Source organism: Coregonus lavaretus (genome assembly GCF_964263955.1).
Source record: "Coregonus lavaretus genome assembly, contig: HAP1_SCAFFOLD_3772, whole genome shotgun sequence".
NCBI lineage: Eukaryota > Metazoa > Chordata > Actinopteri > Salmoniformes > Salmonidae > Coregonus > Coregonus lavaretus.
Window position 1 is genome coordinate 31,943 of NW_028163181.1, and position 26,549 is coordinate 58,491.

At 41.5% G+C, this 26,549-nt stretch overlaps 1 protein-coding gene across 1 annotated transcript; it reads left to right on the forward strand.

The window, feature by feature from the left end:
* Nucleotides 1-1,803: 1,803 nt before the first annotated feature.
* LOC311118416 (solute carrier family 15 member 1-like) lies at nucleotides 1,804-14,305 on the forward strand (the record flags this gene model as incomplete). Its single annotated transcript, XM_084193218.1, has 9 exons — nucleotides 1,804-1,810; nucleotides 2,538-2,572; nucleotides 8,265-8,349; nucleotides 8,502-8,643; nucleotides 9,645-9,764; nucleotides 9,950-10,049; nucleotides 11,934-12,024; nucleotides 13,967-14,050; nucleotides 14,223-14,305. Coding segments are annotated over 9 exons (747 nt in total), but the record flags the coding sequence as incomplete, so codon positions are not given.
* Between the last annotated feature and the right edge of the window lie 12,244 nt (nucleotides 14,306-26,549).

A 26,549-nucleotide genomic window follows, 5' to 3' on the forward strand; every position in this document is an offset into this window, starting at 1 on the left:
AAATAGTGAAGCCAGGGGTTATGTACTGTACTGTACTAGTCTATCTCTGTCTAAATAGTGAAGCCAGGGGTTATGTACTGTACTGTACTAGTCTATCTCTGTCTAAACAGTGAAGCCAGGGGTTATGTACTGTACTGTACTGTACTAGTCTATCTCTGTCTAAACAGTGAAGCCAGGGGTTATGTACTGTACTGTACTAGTCTATCTCTGTCTAAACAGTGAAGCCAGGGGTTATGTACTGTACTGTACTAGTCTATCTCTGTCTAAACAGTGAAGCCACTAAGCCAGGGGTTATGTACTGTACTGTACTAGTCTATCTCTGTCTAAATAGTGAAGCCAGGGGTTATGTACTGTACTGTACTAGTCTATCTCTGTCTAAATAGTGAAGCCAGGGGTTATGTACTGTACTGTACTAGTCTATCTCTGTCTAAACAGTGAAGCCAGGGGTTATGTACTGTACTGTACTAGTCTATCTCTGTCTAAACAGTGAAGCCAGGGGTTATGTACTGTACTGTACTAGTCTATCTCTGTCTAAATAGTTAATACTGTATACTGTACTGATGTCTCTGATAGTCATTTAACCCCCTAGATCCTGTCTGATATCTTCGAGAGGATAAAGTATAGTCATTTAAACCCTAGATCCTGTCTGATAATATCTTAGAGAGGATACAGTATAGTCATTTAAACCCCTAGATCCTGTCTGATAATATCTTAGAGAGAATACAGTATAGTCATTTAAACCCCTAGATCCTGTCTGATAATATCTTAGAGAGGATACAGTATAGTCATTTAAACCCCTAGATCCTGTCTGATAATATCTTAGAGAGGATACAGTATAGTCATTTAAACCCTAGATCCTGTCTGATAATATCTTAGAGAGGATACAGTATAGTCATTTAAACCCCTAGATCCTGTCTGATAATATCTTAGAGAGGATACAGTATAGTCATTTAAACCCCTAGATCCTGTCTGATAATATCTTAGAGAGGATACAGTATAGTCATTTAAACCCCTAGATCCTGTCTGATAATATCTTAGAGAGGATACAGTATAGTCATTTAAACCCCTAGATCCTGTCTGATAATATCTTAGAGAGGACACAGTATACACCCCTAAAGGTACTCCTTTATCACCTCTCCCTCTCTCTCTCTCTCTCCCTCTCTCTCTATATATATATATAATCTCCTCTCTCTACTATCTCTGTCTGTATGAGATGACCCTCTTCATTCTCCTCTAGGTGTCCCTGAGTCATACCGTCATTATTGATAGACAGCTCCATCCCACCAGCCCATTCTGTTCAATATAGTTCTGTACTTATAATGTACCTGTATCTCTCCCCCCCTGGCTCCCGTCCCCATCTTTCATCTGTCCCACCTCTCCCCCCCTGGCTCCCGTCCCCATCTTTCATCTGTCCCCCCTCTCCCCCCCTGGCTCCCGTCCCCATCTTTCATCTGTCCCACCTCTCCTCTCGTGCTCCCGTCCCCATCTTTCATCTGTCCCACCTCTCCCCCCCTGGCTCCCGTCCCCATCTTTCATCTGTCCCACCTCTCCTCTCGTGTTGTGGCACACGGCACCATAAATACAGGGCACAGTCCAGCCTCGGCATTGTGGGAGGTGAGGTTAGGGCTCTGCCGGGGGACGGGTTACAAAAGCACCGTGCAGAGTCTTCCTCGGGATCAGAGTGAGATACTTCCTGATATACTAACCATAACCCTTCTGGACTGTCTGTCTGTCTTCAACCCTGACTCCCCTGGTGAAGGATATTGAACAGAGGACTAGGAGTCTTCTCAACACACTAGAACCATGACAGGTGGGTGAGAGGGGAGCAGAACACTGGCTTGTTCCAGGACATTGGATATGACTCCATGATCTTCCAGGGGATCACAGCATCTTTGGGAATATTTCTTCATGTTTTTTTCTTTCATAATTTGATATTGAGAATAAAATCAGGATAAATATGAAATGCATTCAGTCCCGGTTGAATGCATCTTCATAGAATTAGCTATTTATAATAATATAATTTGCTAAAAAAAAATAAAAGATTTTGAAACTATTAATTCCACTAATATAATGCAAAATGATATTTTGATATACTCAAGAATGTATCTATTTGGATCATTGTATCATTGATGAGATGTTTATGATCTATCTGGATCATTGTATCAATGATTAGATGTTTTGTCAATTTGCATGATTGTATCATGATTCACTTTTTTTCACATTTTGTATTATTTCAATTTATATGATTCATACAATACATGATATATATATATATATATATATATATATATATATATATATATATTTAATTCACTCCCCAACCAATTTCCTTGAATGTAAGCAGCCATTGCTGCATTGATAAATGATGAGGCAGAATCCACCTTTGTACAAACATATTTTTTGCAGCTGTGGTACCTGCCAACCACACTCTTCGTTGGCGTTCTGATAAGTGTAACACTGTACCATCATTATGATTGTGTCCTGAACTCTTTATAATGTTAAATGTGACTAACACTGGATTACCTGTTCCCTGACAGACAAAGACATGGATGTGAAGAAGCCCAAAAGAAAGGTAAGACCCAGACCCCTCACGCCTTTCTGCTATCTTTCTTTCTTTCTCTCTTTCTTTCTTTCTTTCTTTCTTTCTTTCTTTCTTTCTTTCTTTCTTTCTTTCTTTCTTTCTTTCTTTCTTTCTTTCTTTCTTTCTTTCTTTCTTTCTTTCTTTCTTTCTTTCTTTCTTTCTTTCTTTCTTTCTTTCTTTCTTTCTTTCTTTCTTTCTTAATTCCCTGAGGTCTTTATCTTTTTTCATCAACTTGCAGTTTCAATCAAAGATGCATTTGATGTAAGTACCAACATGCATGATTATAAGGTCCAGTTTTATGTGCATTCTCACTGTTTATCATTCTGTTTATCACTCCTCTATTCACTCCACTGTTTATCACTCCTCTATTCACTCCACTGTTTATCACTCCTCTATTCACTCCACTGTTTATCACTCCTCTATTCACTCCACTGTTTATCACTCCTCTATTCACTCCACTGTTTATCATTCTGTTTATCACTCCTCTATTCACTCCACTGTTTATCATTCTAATTATCACTCCTCTATTCACTCCACTGTTTATCATTCTGTTTATCACTCCTCTATTCACTCCACTGTTTATCATTCTAATTATCACTCCTCTATTCACTCCACTGTTTATCACTCCTCTATTCACTCCACTGTTTATCATTCTGTTTATCACTCCTCTATTCACTCCACTGTTTATCACTCCTCTATTCACTCAACTGTTTATCATTCTGTTTATCACTCCTCTATTCACTCCACTGTTTATCACTCCTCTATTCACTCCACTATTTATCATTCTAATTATCACTCCTCTATTCACTCCACTGTTTATCACTCCTCTATTCACTCCACTGTTTATCATTCTGTTTATCACTCCTCTATTCACTCCACTGTTTATCACTCCTCTATTCACTCCACTGTTTATCACTCCTCTATTCACTCCACTGTTTATCACTCCTCTATTCACTCCACTGTTTATCACTCCTCTATTCACTCCACTGTTTATCACTCCTCTATTCACTCAACTGTTTATCACTCCTCTATTCACTCCACTGTTTATCACTCATCTATTCACTCCACTGTTTATCATTCTGTTTATCACTCCTCTATTCACTCCACTGTTTATCACTCCTCTATTCACTCCACTGTTTATCACTCCTCTATTCACTCCACTGTTTATCACTCCTCTATTCACTCCACTGTTTATCACTCCTCTATTCACTCCACTGTTTATCACTCCTCTATTCACTCCACTGTTTATCATTCTGTTTATCACTCCTCTATTCACTCCACTGTTTATCACTCCTCTATTCACTCCACTGTTTATCATTCTGTTTATCACTCCTCTATTCACTCCACTGTTTATCATTCTAATTATCACTCCTCTATTCACTCCACTGTTTATCATTCTGTTTATCACTCCTCTATTCACTCCACTGTTTATCATTCTAATTATCACTCCTCTATTCACTCCACTGTTTATCACTCCTCTATTCACTCCACTGTTTATCATTCTGTTTATCACTCCTCTATTCAATCCACTGTTTATCACTCCTCTATTCACTCCACTGTTTATCACTCCTCTATTCACTCCACTGTTTATCACTCCTCTATTCACTCTACTGTTTATCACTCCTCTATTCACTCCACTGTTTATCACTCCTCTATTCACTCCACTGTTTATCACTCCTCTATTCACTCTACTGTTTATCACTCCTCTATTCACTCCACTGTTTATCACTCCTCTATTCACTCCACTGTTTATCACTCCTCTATTCACTACACTGTTTATCATTCTGTTTATCACTCCTCTATTCACTCCACTGTTTATCATTCTAATTATCACTCCTCTATTCACTCCACTGTTTATCACTCCTCTATTCACTCCACTGTTTATCATTCTGTTTATCACTCCTCTATTCACTCCACTGTTTATCACTCCTCTATTCACTCCACTGTTTATCACTCCTCTATTCACTCCACTGTTTATCACTCCTCTATTCACTCAACTGTTTATCACTCCTCTATTCACTCCACTGTTTATCACTCATCTATTCACTCCACTGTTTATCATTCTGTTTATCACTCCTCTATTCACTCCACTGTTTATCACTCCTCTATTCACTCCACTGTTTATCACTCCTCTATTCACTCCACTGTTTATCACTCCTCTATTCACTCCACTGTTTATCACTCCTCTATTCACTCCACTGTTTATCACTCCTCTATTCACTCCACTGTTTATCACTCCTCTATTCACTCCACTGTTTATCATTCTGTTTATCACTCCTCTATTCACTCCACTGTTTATCATTCTGTTTATCACTCCTCTATTCACTCCACTGTTTATCACTCCTCTATTCACTCCACTGTTTATCACTCCTCTATTCACTCCACTGTTTATCACTCCTCTATTCACTCCACTGTTTATCACTCCTCTATTCACTCCACTGTTTATCATTCTGTTTATCACTCCTCTATTCACTCCACTGTTTATCACTCCTCTATTCACTCCACTGTTTATCACTCCTCTATTCACTCTACTGTTTATCACTCCTCTATTCACTCCACTGTTTATCACTCCTCTATTCACTCCACTGTTTATCACTCCTCTATTCACTCCACTGTTTATCACTCCTCTATTCACTCCACTGTTTATCACTCCTCTATTCACTCCACTGTTTATCACTCCTCTATTCACTCCACTGTTTATCACTCCTCTATTCACTCCACTGTTTATCATTCTGTTTATCACTCCTCTATTCACTCCACTGTTTATCATTCTGTTTATCACTCCTCTGTTCACTCCACTGTTTATCACTCCTCTATTCACTCCACTGTTTATCACTCCTCTATTCACTCTACTGTTTATCACTCCTCTATTCACTCCACTGTTTATCACTCCTCTATTCACTCTACTGTTTATCACTCCTCTATTCACTCCACTGTTTATCACTCCTCTATTCACTCCACTGTTTATCACTCCTCTATTCACTCCACTGTTTATCACTCCTCTATTCACTCCACTGTTTATCACTCCTCTATTCACTCCACTGTTTATCACTCCTCTATTCACTCTACTGTTTATCACTCCTCTATTCACTCCACTGTTTATCACTCCTCTATTCACTCTACTGTTTATACTCCTCTATTCACTCCACTGTTTATCACTCCTCTATTCACTCCACTGTTTATCACTCCTCTATTCACTCCACTGTTTATCACTCCTCTATTCACTCCACTGTTTATCATTCTGTTTATCACTCCTCTATTCACTCCACTGTTTATCACTCCTCTATTCACTCCACTGTTTATCACTCCTCTATTCACTCCACTGTTTATCACTCCTCTATTCACTCCACTGTTTATCACTCCTCTATTCACTCCACTGTTTATCATTCTGTTTATCACTCCTCTATTCACTCCACTGTTTATCACTCCTCTATTCACTCCACTGTTTATCACTCCTCTATTCACTCCACTGTTTATCACTCCTCTATTCACTCTACCGTTTATCACTCCTCTATTCACTCCACTGTTTATCACTCCTCTATTCACTCCACTGTTTATCACTCCTCTATTTACTCCACTGTTTATCACTCCTCTATTCACTCCACTGTTTATCACTCCTCTATTCACTCCACTGTTTATCATTCTGTTTATCACTCCTCTATTCACTCCACTGTTTATCACTCCTCTATTCACTCCACTGTTTATCACTCCTCTATTCACTCCACTGTTTATCACTCCTCTATTCACTCCACTGTTTATCACTCCTCTATTCACTCCACTGTTTATCACTCCTCTATTCACTCCACTGTTTATCACTCCTCTATTCACTCTACTGTTTATCACTCCTCTATTCACTCCACTGTTTATCATTCTGTTTATCACTCCTCTATTCACTCCACTGTTTATCACTCCTCTATTCACTCCACTGTTTATCACTCCTCTATTCACTCCACTGTTTATCACTCCTCTATTCACTCCACTGTTTATCACTCCTCTATTCACTCCACTGTTTATCATTCTGTTTATCACTCCTCTATTCACTCCACTGTTTATCACTCCTCTATTCACTCCACTGTTTATCACTCCTCTATTCACTCCACTGTTTATCACTCCTCTATTCACTCCACTGTTTATCACTCCTCTATTCACTCCACTGTTTATCACTCCTCTATTCACTCCACTGTTTATCATTCTGTTTATCACTCCTCTATTCACTCTACTGTTTATCACTCCTCTATTCACTCCACTGTTTATCACTCCTCTATTCACTCCACTGTTTATCACTCCTCTATTCACTCCACTGTTTATCACTCCTCTATTCACTCCACTGTTTATCACTCCTCTATTCACTCCACTGTTTATCACTCTGTTTATCACTCCTCTATTCACTCCACTGTTTATCACTCCTCTATTCACTCCACTGTTTATCACTCCTCTATTCACTCCACTGTTTATCACTCCTCTATTCACTCCACTGTTTATCACTCTGTTTATCACTCCTCTATTCACTCCACTGTTTATCATTCTGTTTATCACTCCTCTATTCACTCCACTGTTTATCACTCCTCTATTCACTCCACTGTTTATCATTCTGTTTATCACTCCTCTATTCACTCCACTGTTTATCATTCTGTTTATCACTCCTCTATTCACTCCACTGTTTATCACTCCTCTATTCACTCCACTGTTTATCACTCCTCTATTCACTCCACTGTTTATCACTCCTCTATTCACTCCACTGTTTATCACTCCTCTATTCACTCCACTGTTTATCACTCCTCTATTCACTCCACTGTTTATCACTCCTCTATTCACTCCACTGTTTATCACTCCTCTATTCACTCCACTGTTTATCACTCCTCTATTCACTCCACTGTTTATCACTCCTCTATTCACTCCACTGTTTATCACTCCTCTATTCACTCCACTGTTTATCACTCCTCTATTCACTCCACTGTTTATCACTCCTCTATTCACTCCACTGTTTATCACTCCTCTATTCACTCCACTGTTTATCACTCCTCTATTCACTCCACTGTTTATCACTCCTCTATTCACTCCACTGTTTATCACTCCTCTATTCACTCCACTGCTTATCATTCTGTTTATCACTCCTCTATTCACTCCACTGTTTATCACTCCTCTATTCACTCCACTGTTTATCACTCCTCTATTCACTCCACTGTTTATCACTCCTCTATTCACTCCACTGTTTATCACTCCTCTATTCACTCTACTGTTTATCACTCCTCTATTCACTCCACTGTTTATCACTCCTCTATTCACTCTACTGTTTATCACTCCTCTATTCACTCCACTGTTTATCACTCCTCTATTCACTCCACTGTTTATCACTCCTCTATTCACTCCACTGTTTATCACTCCTCTATTCACTCCACTGTTTATCACTCCTCTATTCACTCCACTGTTTATCACTCCTCTATTCACTCCACTGTTTATCACTCCTCTATTCACTCCACTGTTTATCACTCCTCTATTCACTCCACTGTTTATCACTCCTCTATTCACTCCACTGTTTATCACTCATCTATTCACTCTACTGTTTATCACTCCTCTATTCACTCTACTGTTTATCACTCCTCTATTCACTCCACTGTTTATCACTCCTCTATTCACTCCACTGTTTATCACTCTGTTTCTCACTCCTCTCCCCTGTGTCCAGGTGGATGTGTGTGGGTATCCTGTTAGTATTTTCTTCATCGTGGTCAATGAGTTCTGTGAACGTTTCTCCTACTATGGCATGCGAGGTGAGGCAGTCACACAACACACCTCTCTCTGTTAACGGCCAGCAGCGTTTACTACAGAATTGAAATAACTCAGTGGTAGTTACAATGCATTTACCAATGTTAGGGACTGGAACTGTGGATGGACACATTGAGTGGTTCTGTTCTCCCCCTAGCGGTGTTGGTGCTGTACTTTAGGTATTTCCTGAAGTGGGATGATGACCTGGCCACCTCTATCTATCACACCTTCGTTGCTCTCTGCTACCTGACTCCTATACTGGGGGCCATAGTGGCAGACTCCTGGCTGGGAAAGTTCAAGTGAGTCCAAACCCACTACATCAATTTATCATAAGATCTTCCATAGAATATCTGGGGATTCCCTTGCTTGTAGTTGTCTGCCCTCCTGGTAAATCCTTTAATTTGTTTTTCTCTCCCTCCTCTTTCTACCCCCCTCCTCTCTCTCTCCCTTCCCCCCCCCTCTCTCGCTCTCTCTCTCTCTCTTTCTCTCTCTCTCTCGCTCTCTCTCCCTCTCCCCCCTTTCTCTCCTCTCTCTCTCTCTCTTGCTCTCTGGCTCTCCCCTCTCGCTTTCTCTCTTTCTTTCTCCTCTTTCTTTCTCTCTCCCGCTCTCTCTCTCCCCCCTCGCTCTCTCTCTCTTTCTCTCCCCCCTCCTTCGCTCTCTCCATCTCTCTCTACCCTCTCTCTCTCTCCTCTCTCTCTACCCCACTCGCTCACTCTCCCTCCCTCTCCCCACCCTCCCTCTCCCCCTCTCCCCACCCTCTCTCTCTCCTCTCTCTCTCTCTCATCTCTCTCTCTCCCCTGCTCTCCCCCTCTCTCTCTTTCTCTGTCCCCCTCCCTCGCTCCCCCCTCTCTCTCTCTCTTTCTCTCTCTCCCTCCCTCGCTCCCCTCTCTTTTAATTTCTCTCTCTCTCCCTCCCTCTCCCCCCTCTCTTTCTCTTTCTCCCCCTCACTTTCTCCCCTCTCTTTCTCTCTCTCTCCCCTCTCCCTCTCTCTCTTTCTCTCTCTATCCGCTCTCCCTCTCTCTCTTTCTCTCACTCCCCTCTCTTTTAATTTCTCTCTCTCGCTCTCTCTCGCTCTCTGTCTCTCTCTCTCTGTCTCTCTCTCTCTCTCTCTCTCTCTCTCTCTCTCTCTCTCTCTCTCCCTCCATCACTCCCCTCTCTTTTAATTTCTCTCTCTCTCTCTCTCTCTCTCTCTCTCTCTCTCTCTCTCTCTCTCTCTCTCTCTCTCTCTCTCTCTGTCTCTCTCTCTGTCTCTCTCTCTGTCTCTCTCGCTCTCTCTCTCTTTCTCTCTCTCTCTTTCCAGGACTATTGTCTATTTATCCATTGTCTATACAGTGGGACAGGTTGTCATGGCAGTAAGCGCTATACACGACATCACAGACTCAGACATGGACGGGACCCCTGACAACATGACCTTCCATGTGTGAGTTCATCTGTTGTTCTCCCTAAACACAACATCCTACATAAGCCTAGATCACAGGGTACAGTACAGCATTGTAAAAAGATTAGAGTTAGTAAACTTAGTCGATCAAGTTGACTCAACTTATTGATATGATATGAGTTCCATCAGTTGAACTGTTAAGTGATGTGCTGTTCTCTCCCCTTCAGGGCCATGTCTATGGTTGGCCTGTTCCTCATCGCTCTGGGAACGGGGGGAATCAAACCCTGTGTTGCTGCCTTCGGAGGAGACCAGTTTGAAGACCACCAGGTTGGTAACACTAGCGGAGCAGCCGTTTTACAGTCTACTGACCTCCGTCATTACGGTAGTGTAGACGCCATTTTAGAAACAACACACAGCCCTTCCTTTAGAGTCGGTCTCTACTGACCCTCAGTAGTGTAGACGCCATTTTAGAAACAACACACAGCCCTTCCTTTTAGAGTCGGTCTCTACTGACCCTCAGTAGTGTAGACGCCATTTTAGAAACAACACACAGCCCTTCCTTTTAGAGTCGGTCTCTACTGACCCTCAGTAGTGTAGACGCCATTTTAGAAACAACACACAGCCCTTCCTTTTAGAGTCGGTCTCTACTGACCCTCAGTAGTGTAGACGCCATTTTGTAAAGCAGCGTCTGGAGATAGTGATCAGCGTGGTTTGTTACTGTGACTTCAGTCATTACGGTAGTGTAGACCCTCAGTAGTGTAGACGCCATTTTGTAAAGCAGCGTCTGGAGATAGTGATCAGCGTGGTTTGTTACTGTGACTTCAGTCATTATCAGTGCTGACTGTGCCGAGCCAGCAGCTGCAGGTGTATCTATCTAACACATTCCACCTGGTTGTTTATTAACGATGAACCCTGGTTACACGCTGGGAGGGCATTTAGGGTTATAGTGCATCATGTTGCTGATGTGGGTGAATCTCCAGCAGATAGATGCTGCTGCTCCTCCTACTATCACTATTACTGTTACTATTGAGCCGGCTGTGGTTAGACACAAGTGGGAAGGTCCGGCTGTGGTTAGACACCAGTGTGAAGGTCAGATGTTTGCAGGCTATATAGCAAGCTAGCTCTCTAGACCCGCCTCCTGGTAACACCACCTCTAACCATGTTCTCCTGTTCCAACCCTGTTCTCCTGTTCCAACCCTGTTCTCCTGTTCTAACCCTGTTCTCCTGTTCCAACCCTGTTCTCCTGTTCCAACCCTGTTCTCCTGTTCTCCTGTTCTAACCCTGTTCTCCTGTTCCAACCCTGTTCTCCTGTTCTCCTGTTCTAACCCTGTTCTCCTGTTCCAACCCTGTTCTCCTGTTCTAACCCTGTTCTCCTGTTCTAACCCTGTTCTCCTGTTCTAACCCTGTTCCAACCCTGTTCTCCTGTTCTAACCCTGTTCTCCTGTTCTAACCCTGTTCTCCTGTTCCAACCCTGTTCTCCTGTTCTAACCCTGTTCTCCTGTTCCAACCCTGTTCTCCTGTTCTAACCCTGTTCTCCTGTTCCAACCCTGTTCTCCTGTTCTAACCCTGTTCCAACCTTGTTCTCCTGTTCTAACCCTGTTCTCATGTTCTAACCCTGTTCTCCTGTTCCAACCCTGTTCTCCTGTTCTAACCCTGTTCTCCTATTCCAACCCTGTTCTCCTGTTCCAACCCTGTTCTCCTGTTCTAACCCTGTTCTCCTGTTCTAACCCTGTCCTCTGAACCTGTTCTCCTGTCCATGTCTCCTGTTCTAACCCTGTTCTCCTGTTCCAACCCTGTTCTCCTGTTCTAACCCTGTTCCAACCTTGTTCTCCTGTTCTAACCCTGTTCTCATGTTCTAACCCTGTTCTCCTGTTCCAACCCTGTTCTCCTGTTCTAACCCTGTTCTCCTGTTCCAACCCTGTTCTCCTGTTCCAACCCTGTTCTCCTGTTCTAACCCTGTTCTCCTGTTCTAACCCTGTCCTCTGAACCTGTTCTCCTGTCCATGTCTCCTGTTCTAACCCTGTTCTCCTGTCCATGTCTCCTGTTCTAAACCTGTCCTCTGAACCTGTCCTCCTGTCCATGTCTCCTGTTCTAAACCTGTCCTCTGAACCTGTCCTCCTGTCCATGTCTCCTGTTCTAACCCTGTTCTCCTGTCCATGTCTCCTGTCCTCCTGTCCTCTGAACCTGTCCTCCTGTCCATGCGTTCTCCAGGAGAAACAGAGGAGCACATTCTTCTCCATCTTCTACCTGTCAATCAATGCTGGTAGTCTCCTGTCCACCGTCATTACACCCATCCTCAGAGGTACGACGATAACCTAACCCTAAACTAACATTAACCTGGTCAGCCTTTACATTACTAACCCTAAACTAACATTAACCTGGTCAGCCTTTACATTACTAACCCTAAACTAACATTAACCTGGTCAGCCTTTACATTACTAACCCTAAACTAACATTAACCTGGTCAGCCTTTACATTACTAACCCTAAACTAACATTAACCTGGTCAGCCTTTACATTACTAACCCTAAACTAACATGAACCTGGTCAGCCTTTACATTACTAACCCTAAACTAACATTAACCTGGTCAGCCTTTACATTACTAACCCTAAACTAACATTAACCTGGTCAGCCTTTACATTACTAACCCTAAACTAACATTAACCTGGTCAGCCTTTACATTACTAACCCTAAACTAACATTAACCTGGTCAGCCTTTACATTACTAACCCTAAACTAACATTAACCTGGTCAGCCTTTACATTACTAACCCTAAACTAACATTAACCTGGTCAGCCTTTACATTACTAACCCTAAACTAACATTAACCTGGTCAGCCTTTACATTACTAACCCTAAACTAACATTAACCTGGTCAGCCTTTACATTACTAACCCTAAACTAACATTAACCTGGTCAGCCTTTACATTACTAACCCTAAACTAACATTAACCTGGTCAGCCTTTACATTACTAACCCTAAACTAACATTAACCTGGTCAGCCTTTACACTACTAACCCTAAACTAACATTAACCTGGTCAGCCTTTACATTACTAACCCTAAACTAACATTAACCTGGTCAGCCTTTACATTACTAACCCTAAACTAACATTAACCTGGTCAGCCTTTACATTACTAACCCTAAACTAACATTAACCTGGTCAGCCTTTACATTACTAACCCTAAACTAACATTAACCTGGTCAGCCTTTACATTACTAACCCTAAACTAACATTAACCTGGTCAGCCTTTACATTACTAACCCTAAACTAACATTAACCTGGTCAGCCTTTACATTACTAACCCTAAACTAACATTAACCTGGTCAGCCTTTACATTACTAACCCTAAACTAACATTAACCTGGTCAGCCTTTACATTACTAACCCTAAACTAACATTAACCTGGTCAGCCTTTACATTACTAACCCTAAACTAACATTAACCTGGTCAGCCTTTACATTACTAACCCTAAACTAACATTAACCTGGTCAGCCTTTACATTACTAACCCTAAACTAACATTAACCTGGTCAGCCTTTACACTACTAACCCTAAACTAACATTAACCTGGTCAGCCTTTACATTACTAACCCTAAACTAACATTAACCTGGTCAGCCTTTACACTACTAACCCTAAACTAACATTAACCTGGTCAGCCTTTACATTACTAACCCTAAACTAACATTAACCTGGTCAGCCTTTACATTACTAACCCTAAACTAACATTAACCTGGTCAGCCTTTACATTACTAACCCTAAACTAACATTAACCTGGTCAGCCTTTACATTACTAACCCTAAACTAACATTAACCTGGTCAGCCTTTACATTACTAACCCTAAACTAACATTAACCTGGTCAGCCTTTACATTACTAACCCTAAACTAACATTAACCTGGTCAGCCTTTACACTACTAACCCTAAACTAACATTAACCTGGTCAGCCTTTACATTACTAACCCTAAACTAACATTAACCTGGTCAGCCTTTACATTACTAACCCTAAACTAACATTAACCTGGTCAGCCTTTACATTACTAACCCTAAACTAACATTAACCTGGTCAGCCTTTACATTACTAACCCTAAACTAACATTAACCTGGTCAGCCTTTACATTACTAACCCTAAACTAACATTAACCTGGTCAGCCTTTACACTACTATCATTATGCCTGTGGAATATGGACAGTTTCTACATCCAATACCACAATAACCCAACACCATGTGTGTGTCCCCTCCGCCAGGCCAGGAGTGTGGTATCCACTCTCAACAGAAGTGCTATCCTCTGGCCTTCGGCGTCCCGGCAGCCCTGATGGTGGTGGCTCTCAGTGAGTTCTGTTACCCTCGTTTCCTAACCCTGACCTCGTTTACACTTCATGGAGTTGCTTCCTTCCTAACATTCATCAGTATTGATCTGAACTCTGTCTGTCTGTCCACTGTATCTCATCTATGACTCTCTGTTTAGTTACCAGAGGTGGATGTCTCTCTGTGTTTCCACAGTCGTGTTCATCGTTGGCAGTGGCATGTACAACAAGACTGCTCCTAAAGGCAACATTATGCTGGAGGTCTGCAAGTGCATCGGGGTAAGACAGTCTATTAACATACAGACAGTAAGGGGTAAGACAGTCTATTAACATCCAGACAGTAAGGGGATTAGACAGTCTATTAACATCCAGACAGTAAGGGGGTAAGACAGTCTATTAACATAGACAGTAAGGGGGTAAGACAGTCTATTAACATAGACAGTAAGGGGTAAGACAGTCTATTAACATAGACAGTAAGGGGTAAGACAGTCTATTAACATAGACAGTAAGGGGTAAGACAGTCTATTAACATAGACAGTAAGGGGTAAGACAGTCTATTAACATCCAGACAGTAAGGGAGTAAGACAGTCTATTAACATCCAGACAGTAAGGGGTAAGACAGTCTATTAACATCCAGACAGTAAGGGGGTAAGACAGTCTATTAACATACAGACAGTAAGGGGGTAAGACAGTCTATTAACATCCAGACAGTAAGGGGTAAGTCAGTCTATTAACATCCAGACAGTAAGGGGGTAAGACAGTCTATTAACATACAGACAGTAAGGGATTAGACAGTCTATTAACATCCAGCCAGTAAGGGGGTAAGACAGTCTATTAACATCCAGACAGTAAGGGATTAGACAGTCTAATAACATCCAGACAGTAAGGGATTAGACACTCTATTAACATCCAGACAGTAAGGGGGTAAGACAGTCTATTAACATCCAGACAGTAAGGGGGTAAGACAGTCTATTAACATCCAGACAGTAAGGGAGTAAGACAGTCTATTAACATCCAGACAGTAAGGGGTAAGACAGTCTATTAACATCCAGACAGTAAGGGGGTAAGACAGTCTATTAACATCCAGACAGTAAGGGGGTAAGACAGTCTATTAACATCCAGACAGTAAGGGGGTAAGACAGTCTATTAACATAGACAGTAAGGGGGTAAGACAGTCTATTAACATAGACAGTAAGGGGTAAGACAGTCTATTAACATAGACAGTAAGGGGGTAAGACAGTCTATTAACATAGACAGTAAGGGGTAAGACAGTCTATTAACATAGACAGTAAGGGGTAAGACAGTCTATTAACATAGACAGTAAGGGGTAAGACAGTCTATTAACATAGACAGTAAGGGGTAAGACAGTCTATTAACATCCAGACAGTAAGGGAGTAAGACAGTCTATTAACATCCAGACAGTAAGGGGTAAGACAGTCTATTAACATCCAGACAGTAAGGGGGTAAGACAGTCTATTAACATACAGACAGTAAGGGGGTAAGACAGTCTATTAACATCCAGACAGTAAGGGGTAAGACAGTCTATTAACATCCAGACAGTAAGGGGGTAAGACAGTCTATTAACATCCAGACAGTAAGGGGGTAAGACAGTCTATTAACATCCAGACAGTAAGGGGGTAAGACAGTCTATTAACATCCAGACAGTAAGGGATTAGACAGTCTAATAACATCCAGACAGTAAGGGATTAGACAGTCTATTAACATCCAGACAGTAAGGGGGTAAGACAGTCTATTAACATCCAGACAGTAAGGGGGTAAGACAGTCTATTAACATCCAGACAGTAAGGGATTAGACAGTCTAATAACATCCAGACAGTAAGGGATTAGACAGTCTATTAACATCCAGACAGTAAGGGGGTAAGACAGTCTATTAACATCCAGACAGTAAGGGGGTTAGACAGTCTATTAATATACAGACAGTAAGGGGGTAAGACAGTCTATTAACATCCAGACAGTAAGGGGGTAAGACAGTCTATTAACATCCAGACAGTAAGGAGGTAAGACAGTCTATTAACATCCAGACAGTAAGGGGGTAAGACAGTCTATTAACATCCAGACAGTAAGGGAGTAGGACAGTCTAATTACATACAGACAGTAATTGGGTAAGACAGTCTATTAACATCCAGACAGTAAGGGGGTAAGACAGTCTATTAACATCCAGACAGTAAGGGATTAGACAGTCTATTAACATCCAGACAGTAAGGGGGTAAGACAGTCTATTAACATCCAGACAGTAAGGGGATTAGACAGTCTATTAACATCCAGACAGTAAGGGGGTAAGACAGTCTATTAACATCCAGACAGTAAGGGGGTAAGACAGTCTATTAACATCCAGACAGTAAGGGGGTAAGACAGTCTAATAACATCCAGCCAGTAAGGGGGTAAGACAGTCTATTAACATCCAGACAGTAAGGGGGTAAGACAGTCTATTAACATCCAGACAGTAAGGGGGTAAGACAGTCTATTAACATCCAGCCAGTAAGGGGGTAAGACAGGCTATTAACATACAGACAGTAAGGGATTAGACAGTCTAATAACATCCAGACAGTAAGGGGGTAAGACAGTCTATTAACATCCAGACAGTAAGGGGGTAAGACAGTCTATTAACATCCAGACAGTAAGGGGGTAAGACAGTCTATTAACATCCAGACAGTAAGGGGGTAAGACAGTCTAATAACATCCAGACAGTAAGGGGGTAAGACAGTCTATTAACATCCAGACAGTAAGGGGGTAAGACAGTCTATTAACATCCAGACAGTAAGGGGGTAAGACAGTCTATTAACATCCAGACAGTAAGGGGGTAAGACAGTCTATTAACATCCAGACAGTAAGGGGGTAAGACAGTCTATTAACATCCAGACAGTAAGGGGGTAAGACAGTCTAATAACATCCAGACAGTAAGGGGGTAAGACAGTCTATTAACATCCAGACAGTAAGGGGGTAAGACAGTCTAACATACAGACAGTAAGGGATTAGACAGTCTATTAACATCCAGACAGTAAGGGGGTAAGACAGTCTATTAACATCCAGACAGTAAGGGATTAGACAGTCTATTAACATACAGACAGTAAGGGGGTAAGACAGTCTATTAACATCCAGACAGTAAGGGATTAGACAGTCTAATAACATCCAGACAGTAAGGGATTAGACAGTCTAAAAACATCCAGACAGTAAGGGGGTAAGACAGTCTAATAACATCCAGACAGTAAGGGATTAGACAGTCTAATAACATCCAGACAGTAAGGGGGTAAGACAGTCTATTAACATCCAGACAGTAAGGGATTAGACAGTCTAATAACATCCAGACAGTAAGGGATTAGACAGTCTAATAACATCCAGACAGTAAGGGGGTAAGACAGTCTATTAACATCCAGACAGTAAGGGGGTAAGACAGTCTATTAACATCCAGACAGTAAGGGGGTAAGACAGTCTATTAACATCCAGACAGTAAGGGGGTAAGACAAGCTATTAACATCCAGACAGTAAGGGGGTAAGACAGTCTATTAACATCCAGACAGTAAGGGGGTAAGACAGTCTATTAACATCCAGACAGTAAGGGGATTAGACAGTCTATTAACATCCAGACAGTAAGGGGATTAGACAGTCTATTAACATCCAGACAGTAAGGGGGTAAGACAGTCTAATAACATCCAGACAGTAAGGGGGTAAGACAGTCTATTAACATCCAGACAGTAAGGGGGTAAGACAGTCTATTAACATCCAGACAGTAAGGGGGTAAGACAGTCTAATAACATCCAGACAGTAAGGGGGTAAGACAGTCTATTAACATACAGACAGTAAGGGGGTAAGACAGTCCAATAACATCCAGACAGTAAGGGGTAAGACAGTCTAATAACATCCAGACAGTAAGGGGGTAAGACAGTATATTAACATCCAGACAGTAAGGGGGTAAGACAGTCTAATAACATCCAGACAGTAAGGTGGTAATACAGTCTATTAACATCCAGACAGTAAGGAGGTAAGACAGTCTATTACCATCCAGACAGTAAGGGGGTAAGACAGTCTATTAACATCCAGACAGTAAGGGGGTAAGACAGTCTATTAACATCCAGACAGTAAGGGGGTAAGACAGTCTATTAACATACAGACAGTAAGGGGGTAAGACAGTCTATTAACATCCAGACAGTAAGGGGGTAAGACAGTCTAATAACATCCAGACAGTAAGGGGGTAAGACAGTCTATTAACATACAGACAGTAAGGGGGTAAGACAGTCTATTAACATCCAGACAGTAAGGGATTAGACAGTCTAATAACATCCGGACAGTAAGGGGATTAGACAGTCTGTTAACATCCAGACAGTAAGGGATTAGACAGTCTAATAACATCCAGACAGTAAGGGGATTAGACAGTCTAATAACATCCAGACAGTAAGGGGATTAGACAGTCTATTAACATCCAGACAGTAAGGGATTAGACAGTCTATTAACATCCAGACAGTAAGGGGGTAAGACAGTCTAATAACATCCAGACAGTAAGGGGGTAAGACAGTCTATTACCATCCAGACAGTAAGGGATTAGACAGTAAGGGGGTAAGACAGTCTATTAACATCCAGACAGTAAGGGGTTAGACAGTCTATTAACATCCAGACAGTAAGGGATTAGACAGTCTAATAACATCCAGACAGTAAGGGGATTAGACAGTCTATTAACATCCGGACAGTAAGGGGATTAGACAGTCTATTAACATCCAGACAGTAAGGGGGTAAGACAGTCTATTAACATACAGACAGTAAGGGGATTAGACAGTCTAATACCATCCAGACAGTAAGGGGGTAAGACAGTCTATTAACATCCAGACAGTAAGGGATTAGACAGTCTATTAACATCCAGACAGTAAGGGATTAGACAGTCTAATAACATCCAGACAGTAAGGGGGTAAGACAGTCTATTAACATCCAGACAGTAAGGGATTAGACAGTCTAATAACATCCAGACAGTAAGGGGATTAGACAGTCTAATAACATCCAGACAGTAAGGGGATTAGACAGTCTATTAACATCCAGACAGTAAGGGATTAGACAGTCTAATAACATCCAGACAGTAAGGGGGTAAGACAGTCTATTAACATCCAGACAGTAAGGGGGTAAGACAGTCTATTAACATCCAGACAGTAAGGGGGTAAGACAGTCTATTAACATCCAGACAGTAAGGGGGTAAGACAAGCTATTAACATCCAGACAGTAAGGGGGTAAGACAGTCTATTAACATCCAGACAGTAAGGGGGTAAGACAGTCTATTAACATCCAGACAGTAAGGGGATTAGACAGTCTATTAACATCCAGACAGTAAGGGGATTAGACAGTCTATTAACATCCAGACAGTAAGGGGGTAAGACAGTCTAATAACATCCAGACAGTAAGGGGGTAAGACAGTCTATTAACATCCAGACAGTAAGGGGGTAAGACAGTCTATTAACATCCAGACAGTAAGGGGGTAAGACAGTCTAATAACATCCAGACAGTAAGGGGGTAAGACAGTCTATTAACATACAGACAGTAAGGGGGTAAGACAGTCCAATAACATCCAGACAGTAAGGGGTAAGACAGTCTAATAACATCCAGACAGTAAGGGGGTAAGACAGTCTATTAACATCCAGACAGTAAGGGGGTAAGACAGTCTAATAACATCCAGACAGTAAGGTGGTAATACAGTCTATTAACATCCAGACAGTAAGGAGGTAAGACAGTCTATTACCATCCAGACAGTAAGGGGGTAAGACAGTCTATTAACATCCAGACAGTAAGGGGGTAAGACAGTCTATTAACATCCAGACAGTAAGGGGGTAAGACAGTCTATTAACATACAGACAGTAAGGGGGTAAGACAGTCTATTAACATCCAGACAGTAAGGGGGTAAGACAGTCATAACATCCAGACAGTAAGGGGGTAAGACAGTCTATTAACATACAGACAGTAAGGGGGTAAGACAGTCTATTAACATCCAGACAGTAAGGGATTAGACAGTCTAATAACATCCGGACAGTAAGGGGATTAGACAGTCTGTTAACATCCAGACAGTAAGGGATTAGACAGTCTAATAACATCCAGACAGTAAGGGGATTAGACAGTCTAATAACATCCAGACAGTAAGGGGATTAGACAGTCTATTAACATCCAGACAGTAAGGGATTAGACAGTCTATTAACATCCAGACAGTAAGGGGGTAAGACAGTCTAATAACATCCAGACAGTAAGGGGGTAAGACAGTCTATTACCATCCAGACAGTAAGGGATTAGACAGTAAGGGGGTAAGACAGTCTATTAACATCCAGACAGTAAGGGGTTAGACAGTCTATTAACATCCAGACAGTAAGGGATTAGACAGTCTAATAACATCCAGACAGTAAGGGGATTAGACAGTCTATTAACATCCGGACAGTAAGGGGATTAGACAGTCTATTAACATCCAGACAGTAAGGGGGTAAGACAGTCTATTAACATACAGACAGTAAGGGGATTAGACAGTCTAATACCATCCAGACAGTAAGGGGGTAAGACAGTCTATTAACATCCAGACAGTAAGGGATTAGACAGTCTATTAACATCCAGACAGTAAGGGATTAGACAGTCTAATAACATCCAGACAGTAAGGGGGTAAGACAGTCTATTAACATCCAGAAAGTAAGGGATTAGACAGTCTAATAACATCCAGACAGTAAGGGGATTAGACAGTCTAATAACATCCAGACAGTAAGGGGATTAGACAGTCTATTAACATCCAGACAGTAAGGGATTAGACAGTCTATTAACATCCAGACAGTACGGGGGTAAGACAGTCTAATAACATCCAGACAGTAAGGGGGTAAGACAGTCTATTAACATCCAGACAGTAAGGGATTAGACAGTCTAATAACATCCAGACAGTAAGGAGGTAAGACAGTCTATTAACATCCAGACAGTAAGGGGGTAACACAGTCTATTAACATCCAGACAGTAAGGGGGTAAGACAGTCTAATAACATCCAGACAGTAAGGGGGTAAGACAGTCTATTAACATCCAGACAGTAAGGGGGTAAGACAGTCTATTAACATCCAGACAGTAAGGGGGTAAGACAGTCTATTAACATCCAGACAGTAAGGGGGTAAGACAGTCTATAAACATCCAGACAGTAAGGGGGTAAGACAGTCTATTAACATCCAGACAGTAAGGGGGTAAGACAGTCTATTAACATCCAGACAGTAAGGGGATTAGACAGTCTATTAACATACAGACAGTAAGGGATTAGACAGTCTATTAACATCCAGACAGTAAGGGGGTAAGACAGTCTATTAACATACAGACAGTAAGGGATTAGACAGTCTATTAACATCCAGACAGTAAGGGGGTAAGACAGTCTATTAACATACAGACAGTAAGGGGGTAAGACAGTCTATTAACATCCAGACAGTAAGGGGGTAAGACAGTCTAATAACATCCAGACAGTAGGGGGTAAAACAGTCTATTAACATACAGACAGTAAGGGGGTAAGACAGTCTAATAACATCCAGACAGTAAGGGGGTAAGACAGTCTATTAACATCCAGCCAGTAAGGGGGTAAGACAGTCTATTAACATCCAGACAGTAAGGGGGTAAGACAGTCTATTAACATCCAGACAGTAAGGGATTAGACAGTCTATTAACATCCAGACAGTAAGGGGGTAAGACAGTCTAATAACATCCAGACAGTAAGGGGGTAAGACAGTCTATTAACATCCAGACAGTAAGGGATTAGACAGTCTAATAACATCCAGACAGTAAGGAGGTAAGACAGTCTATTAACATCCAGACAGTAAGGGGGTAAGACAGTCTATTAACATCCAGACAGTAAGGGGGTAAGACAGTCTAATAACATCCAGACAGTAAGGGGGTAAGACAGTCTATTAACATCCAGACAGTAAGGGGGTAAGACAGTATATTAACATCCAGACAGTAAGGGGGTAAGACAGTCTATTAACATCCAGACAGTAAGGGTGTAAGACAGTCTATTAACATCCAGACAGTAAGGGGGTAAGACAGTCTATTAACATCCAGACAGTAAGGGGATTAGACAGTCTATTAACATACAGACAGTAAGGGATTAGACAGTCTATTAACATCCAGACAGTAAGGGGGTAAGACAGTCTATTAACATACAGACAGTAAGGGATTAGACAGTCTATTAACATCCAGACAGTAAGGGATTAGACAGTCTATTAACATCCAGACAGTAAGGGTGTAAGACAGTCTATTAACATCCAGACAGTAAGGGGGTAAGACAGTCTAATAACATCCAGACAGTAAGGGATTAGACAGTCTAATAACATCCAGACAGTAAGGGGGTAAGACAGTCTATTAACATCCAGACAGTAAGGGGGTAAGACAGTCTATTAACATCCAGACAGTAAGGGGATTAGACAGTCTATTAACATACAGACAGTAAGGGATTAGACAGTCTATTAACATCCAGACAGTAAGGGGGTAAGACAGTCTATTAACATACAGACAGTAAGGGATTAGACAGTCTATTAACATCCAGACAGTAAGGGGGTAAGACAGTCTATTAACATACAGACAGTAAGGGATTAGACAGTCTATTAACATCCAGACAGTAAGGGGGTAAGACAGTCTATTAACATCCAGACAGTAAGGGATTAGACAGTCTATTAACATCCAGACAGTAAGGGGGTAAGACAGTCTAATAACATCCAGACAGTAGGGGGTAAGACAGTCTATTAACATACAGACAGTAAGGGGGTAAGACAGTCTATTAACATCCAGACAGTAAGGGGGTAAGACAGTCTATTAACATCCAGACAGTAAGGGATTAGACAGTCTATTAACATCCAGACAGTAAGGGGGTAAGACAGTCTAATAACATCCAGACAGTAAGGGGGTAAGACAGTCTATTAACATCCAGACAGTAAGGGATTAGACAGTCTAATAACATCCAGACAGTAAGGAGGTAAGACAGTCTATTAACATCCAGACAGTAAGGGGGTAAGACAGTCTATTAACATCCAGACAGTAAGGGGGTAAGACAGTCTAATAACATCCAGACAGTAAGGGGGTAAGACAGTCTATTAACATCCAGACAGTAAGGGGGTAAGACAGTCTATTAACATCCAGACAGTAAGGGGGTAAGACAGTCTATTAACATCCAGACAGTAAGGGGGTAAGACAGTCTATTAACATCCAGACAGTAAGGGGGTAAGACAGTCTATTAACATCCAGACAGTAAGGGGGTAAGACAGTCTATTAACATCCAGACAGTAAGGGGATTAGACAGTCTATTAACATACAGACAGTAAGGGATTAGACAGTCTATTAACATCCAGACAGTAAGGGGGTAAGACAGTCTATTAACATACAGACAGTAAGGGATTAGACAGTCTATTAACATCCAGACAGTAAGGGGGTAAGACAGTCTATTAACATACAGACAGTAAGGGATTAGACAGTCTATTAACATCCAGACAGTAAGGGTGTAAGACAGTCTATTAACATCCAGACAGTAAGGGGGTAAGACAGTCTATTAACATCCAGACAGTAAGGGGATTAGACAGTCTATTAACATACAGACAGTAAGGGATTAGACAGTCTATTAACATCCAGACAGTAAGGGGGTAAGACAGTCTATTAACATACAGACAGTAAGGGATTAGACAGTCTATTAACATCCAGACAGTAAGGGGGTAAGACAGTCTATTAACATACAGACAGTAAGGGGGTAAGACAGTCTATTAACATCCAGACAGTAAGGGGGTAAGACAGTCTAATAACATCCAGACAGTAAGGGATTAGACAGTCTAATAACATCCAGACAGTAAGGGGGTAAGACAGTCTATTAACATCCAGACAGTAAGGGGGTAAGACAGTCTATTAACATCCAGACAGTAAGGGGATTAGACAGTCTATTAACATACAGACAGTAAGGGATTAGACAGTCTATTAACATCCAGACAGTAAGGGGGTAAGACAGTCTATTAACATACAGACAGTAAGGGATTAGACAGTCTATTAACATCCAGACAGTAAGGGGGTAAGACAGTCTATTAACATACAGACAGTAAGGGATTAGACAGTCTATTAACATCCAGACAGTAAGGGGGTAAGACAGTCTATTAACATCCAGACAGTAAGGGATTAGACAGTCTATTAACATCCAGACAGTAAGGGGGTAAGACAGTCTAATAACATCCAGACAGTAAGGGGGTAAGACAGTCTATTAACATCCAGACAGTAAGGGATTAGACAGTCTAATAACATCCAGACAGTAAGGAGGTAAGACAGTCTATTAACATCCAGACAGTAAGGGGGTAAGACAGTCTATTAACATCCAGACAGTAAGGGGGTAAGACAGTCTAATAACATCCAGACAGTAAGGGGGTAAGACAGTCTATTAACATCCAGACAGTAAGGGGGTAAGACAGTCTATTAACATCCAGACAGTAAGGGGGTAAGACAGTCTATTAACATCCAGACAGTAAGGGGGTAAGACAGTCTATTAACATCCAGACAGTAAGGGGGTAAGACAGTCTATTAACATCCAGACAGTAAGGGGGTAAGACAGTCTATTAACATCCAGACAGTAAGGGGATTAGACAGTCTATTAACATACAGACAGTAAGGGATTAGACAGTCTATTAACATCCAGACAGTAAGGGGGTAAGACAGTCTATTAACATACAGACAGTAAGGGATTAGACAGTCTATTAACATCCAGACAGTAAGGGGGTAAGACAGTCTATTAACATACAGACAGTAAGGGATTAGACAGTCTATTAACATCCAGACAGTAAGGGGGTAAGACAGTCTATTAACATCCAGACAGTAAGGGATTAGACAGTCTATTAACATCCAGACAGTAAGGGGGTAAGACAGTCTAATAACATCCAGACAGTAGGGGGTAAGACAGTCTATTAACATACAGACAGTAAGGGGGTAAGACAGTCTATTAACATCCAGACAGTAAGGGGGTAAGACAGTCTATTAACATCCAGACAGTAAGGGATTAGACAGTCTATTAACATCCAGACAGTAAGGGGGTAAGACAGTCTAATAACATCCAGACAGTAAGGGGGTAAGACAGTCTATTAACATCCAGACAGTAAGGGATTAGACAGTCTAATAACATCCAGACAGTAAGGAGGTAAGACAGTCTATTAACATCCAGACAGTAAGGGGGTAAGACAGTCTATTAACATCCAGACAGTAAGGGGGTAAGACAGTCTAATAACATCCAGACAGTAAGGGGGTAAGACAGTCTATTAACATCCAGACAGTAAGGGGGTAAGACAGTCTATTAACATCCAGACAGTAAGGGGGTAAGACAGTCTATTAACATCCAGACAGTAAGGGGGTAAGACAGTCTATTAACATCCAGACAGTAAGGGGGTAAGACAGTCTATTAACATCCAGACAGTAAGGGGATTAGACAGTCTATTAACATACAGACAGTAAGGGATTAGACAGTCTATTAACATCCAGACAGTAAGGGGGTAAGACAGTCTATTAACATACAGACAGTAAGGGATTAGACAGTCTATTACATCCAGACAGTAAGGGGGTAAGACAGTCTATTAACATACAGACAGTAAGGGGGTAAGCAGTATATTAACATCCAGACAGTAAGGGGGTAAGACAGTCTAATAACATCCAGACAGTAAGGGATTAGACAGTCTAATAACATCCAGACAGTAAGGGGGTAAGACAGTCTATTAACATCCAGACAGTAAGGGGGTAAGACAGTCTATTAACATCCAGACAGTAAGGGGATTAGACAGTCTATTAACATACAGACAGTAAGGGATTAGACAGTCTATTAACATCCAGACAGTAAGGGGGTAAGACAGTCTATTAACATACAGACAGTAAGGGATTAGACAGTCTATTAACATCCAGACAGTAAGGGGGTAAGACAGTCTATTAACATACAGACAGTAAGGGATTAGACAGTCTATTAACATCCAGACAGTAAGGGGGTAAGACAGTCTATTAACATCCAGACAGTAAGGGATTAAGACAGTCTATTAACATCCAGACAGTAAGGGGGTAAGACAGTCTAATAACATCCAGACAGTAGGGGGTAAGACAGTCTATTAACATAACAGACAGTAAGGGGGTAAGACAGTCTATTAACATCCAGACAGTAAGGGGGTAAGACAGTCTATTAACATCCAGACAGTAAGGGGGTAAGACAGTCTAATAACATCCAGACAGTAAGGAGGTAAGACAGTCTATTAACATCCAGACAGTAAGGGGGTAAGACAGTCTATTAACATCCAGACAGTAAGGGGGTAAGACAGTCTATTAACATCCAGACAGTAAGGGGGTAAGACAGTCTATTAACATCCAGACAGTAAGGGGGTAAGACAGTCTAATAACATCCAGACAGTAAGGGGGTAAGACAGTCTATTAACATAGACAGTAAGGGGATAAGACAGTCTATTAACATACAGACAGTAAGGGGGTAAGACAGTCTATTAACATCCCAGACAGTAAGGGGGTAAGACAGTCTAATAAC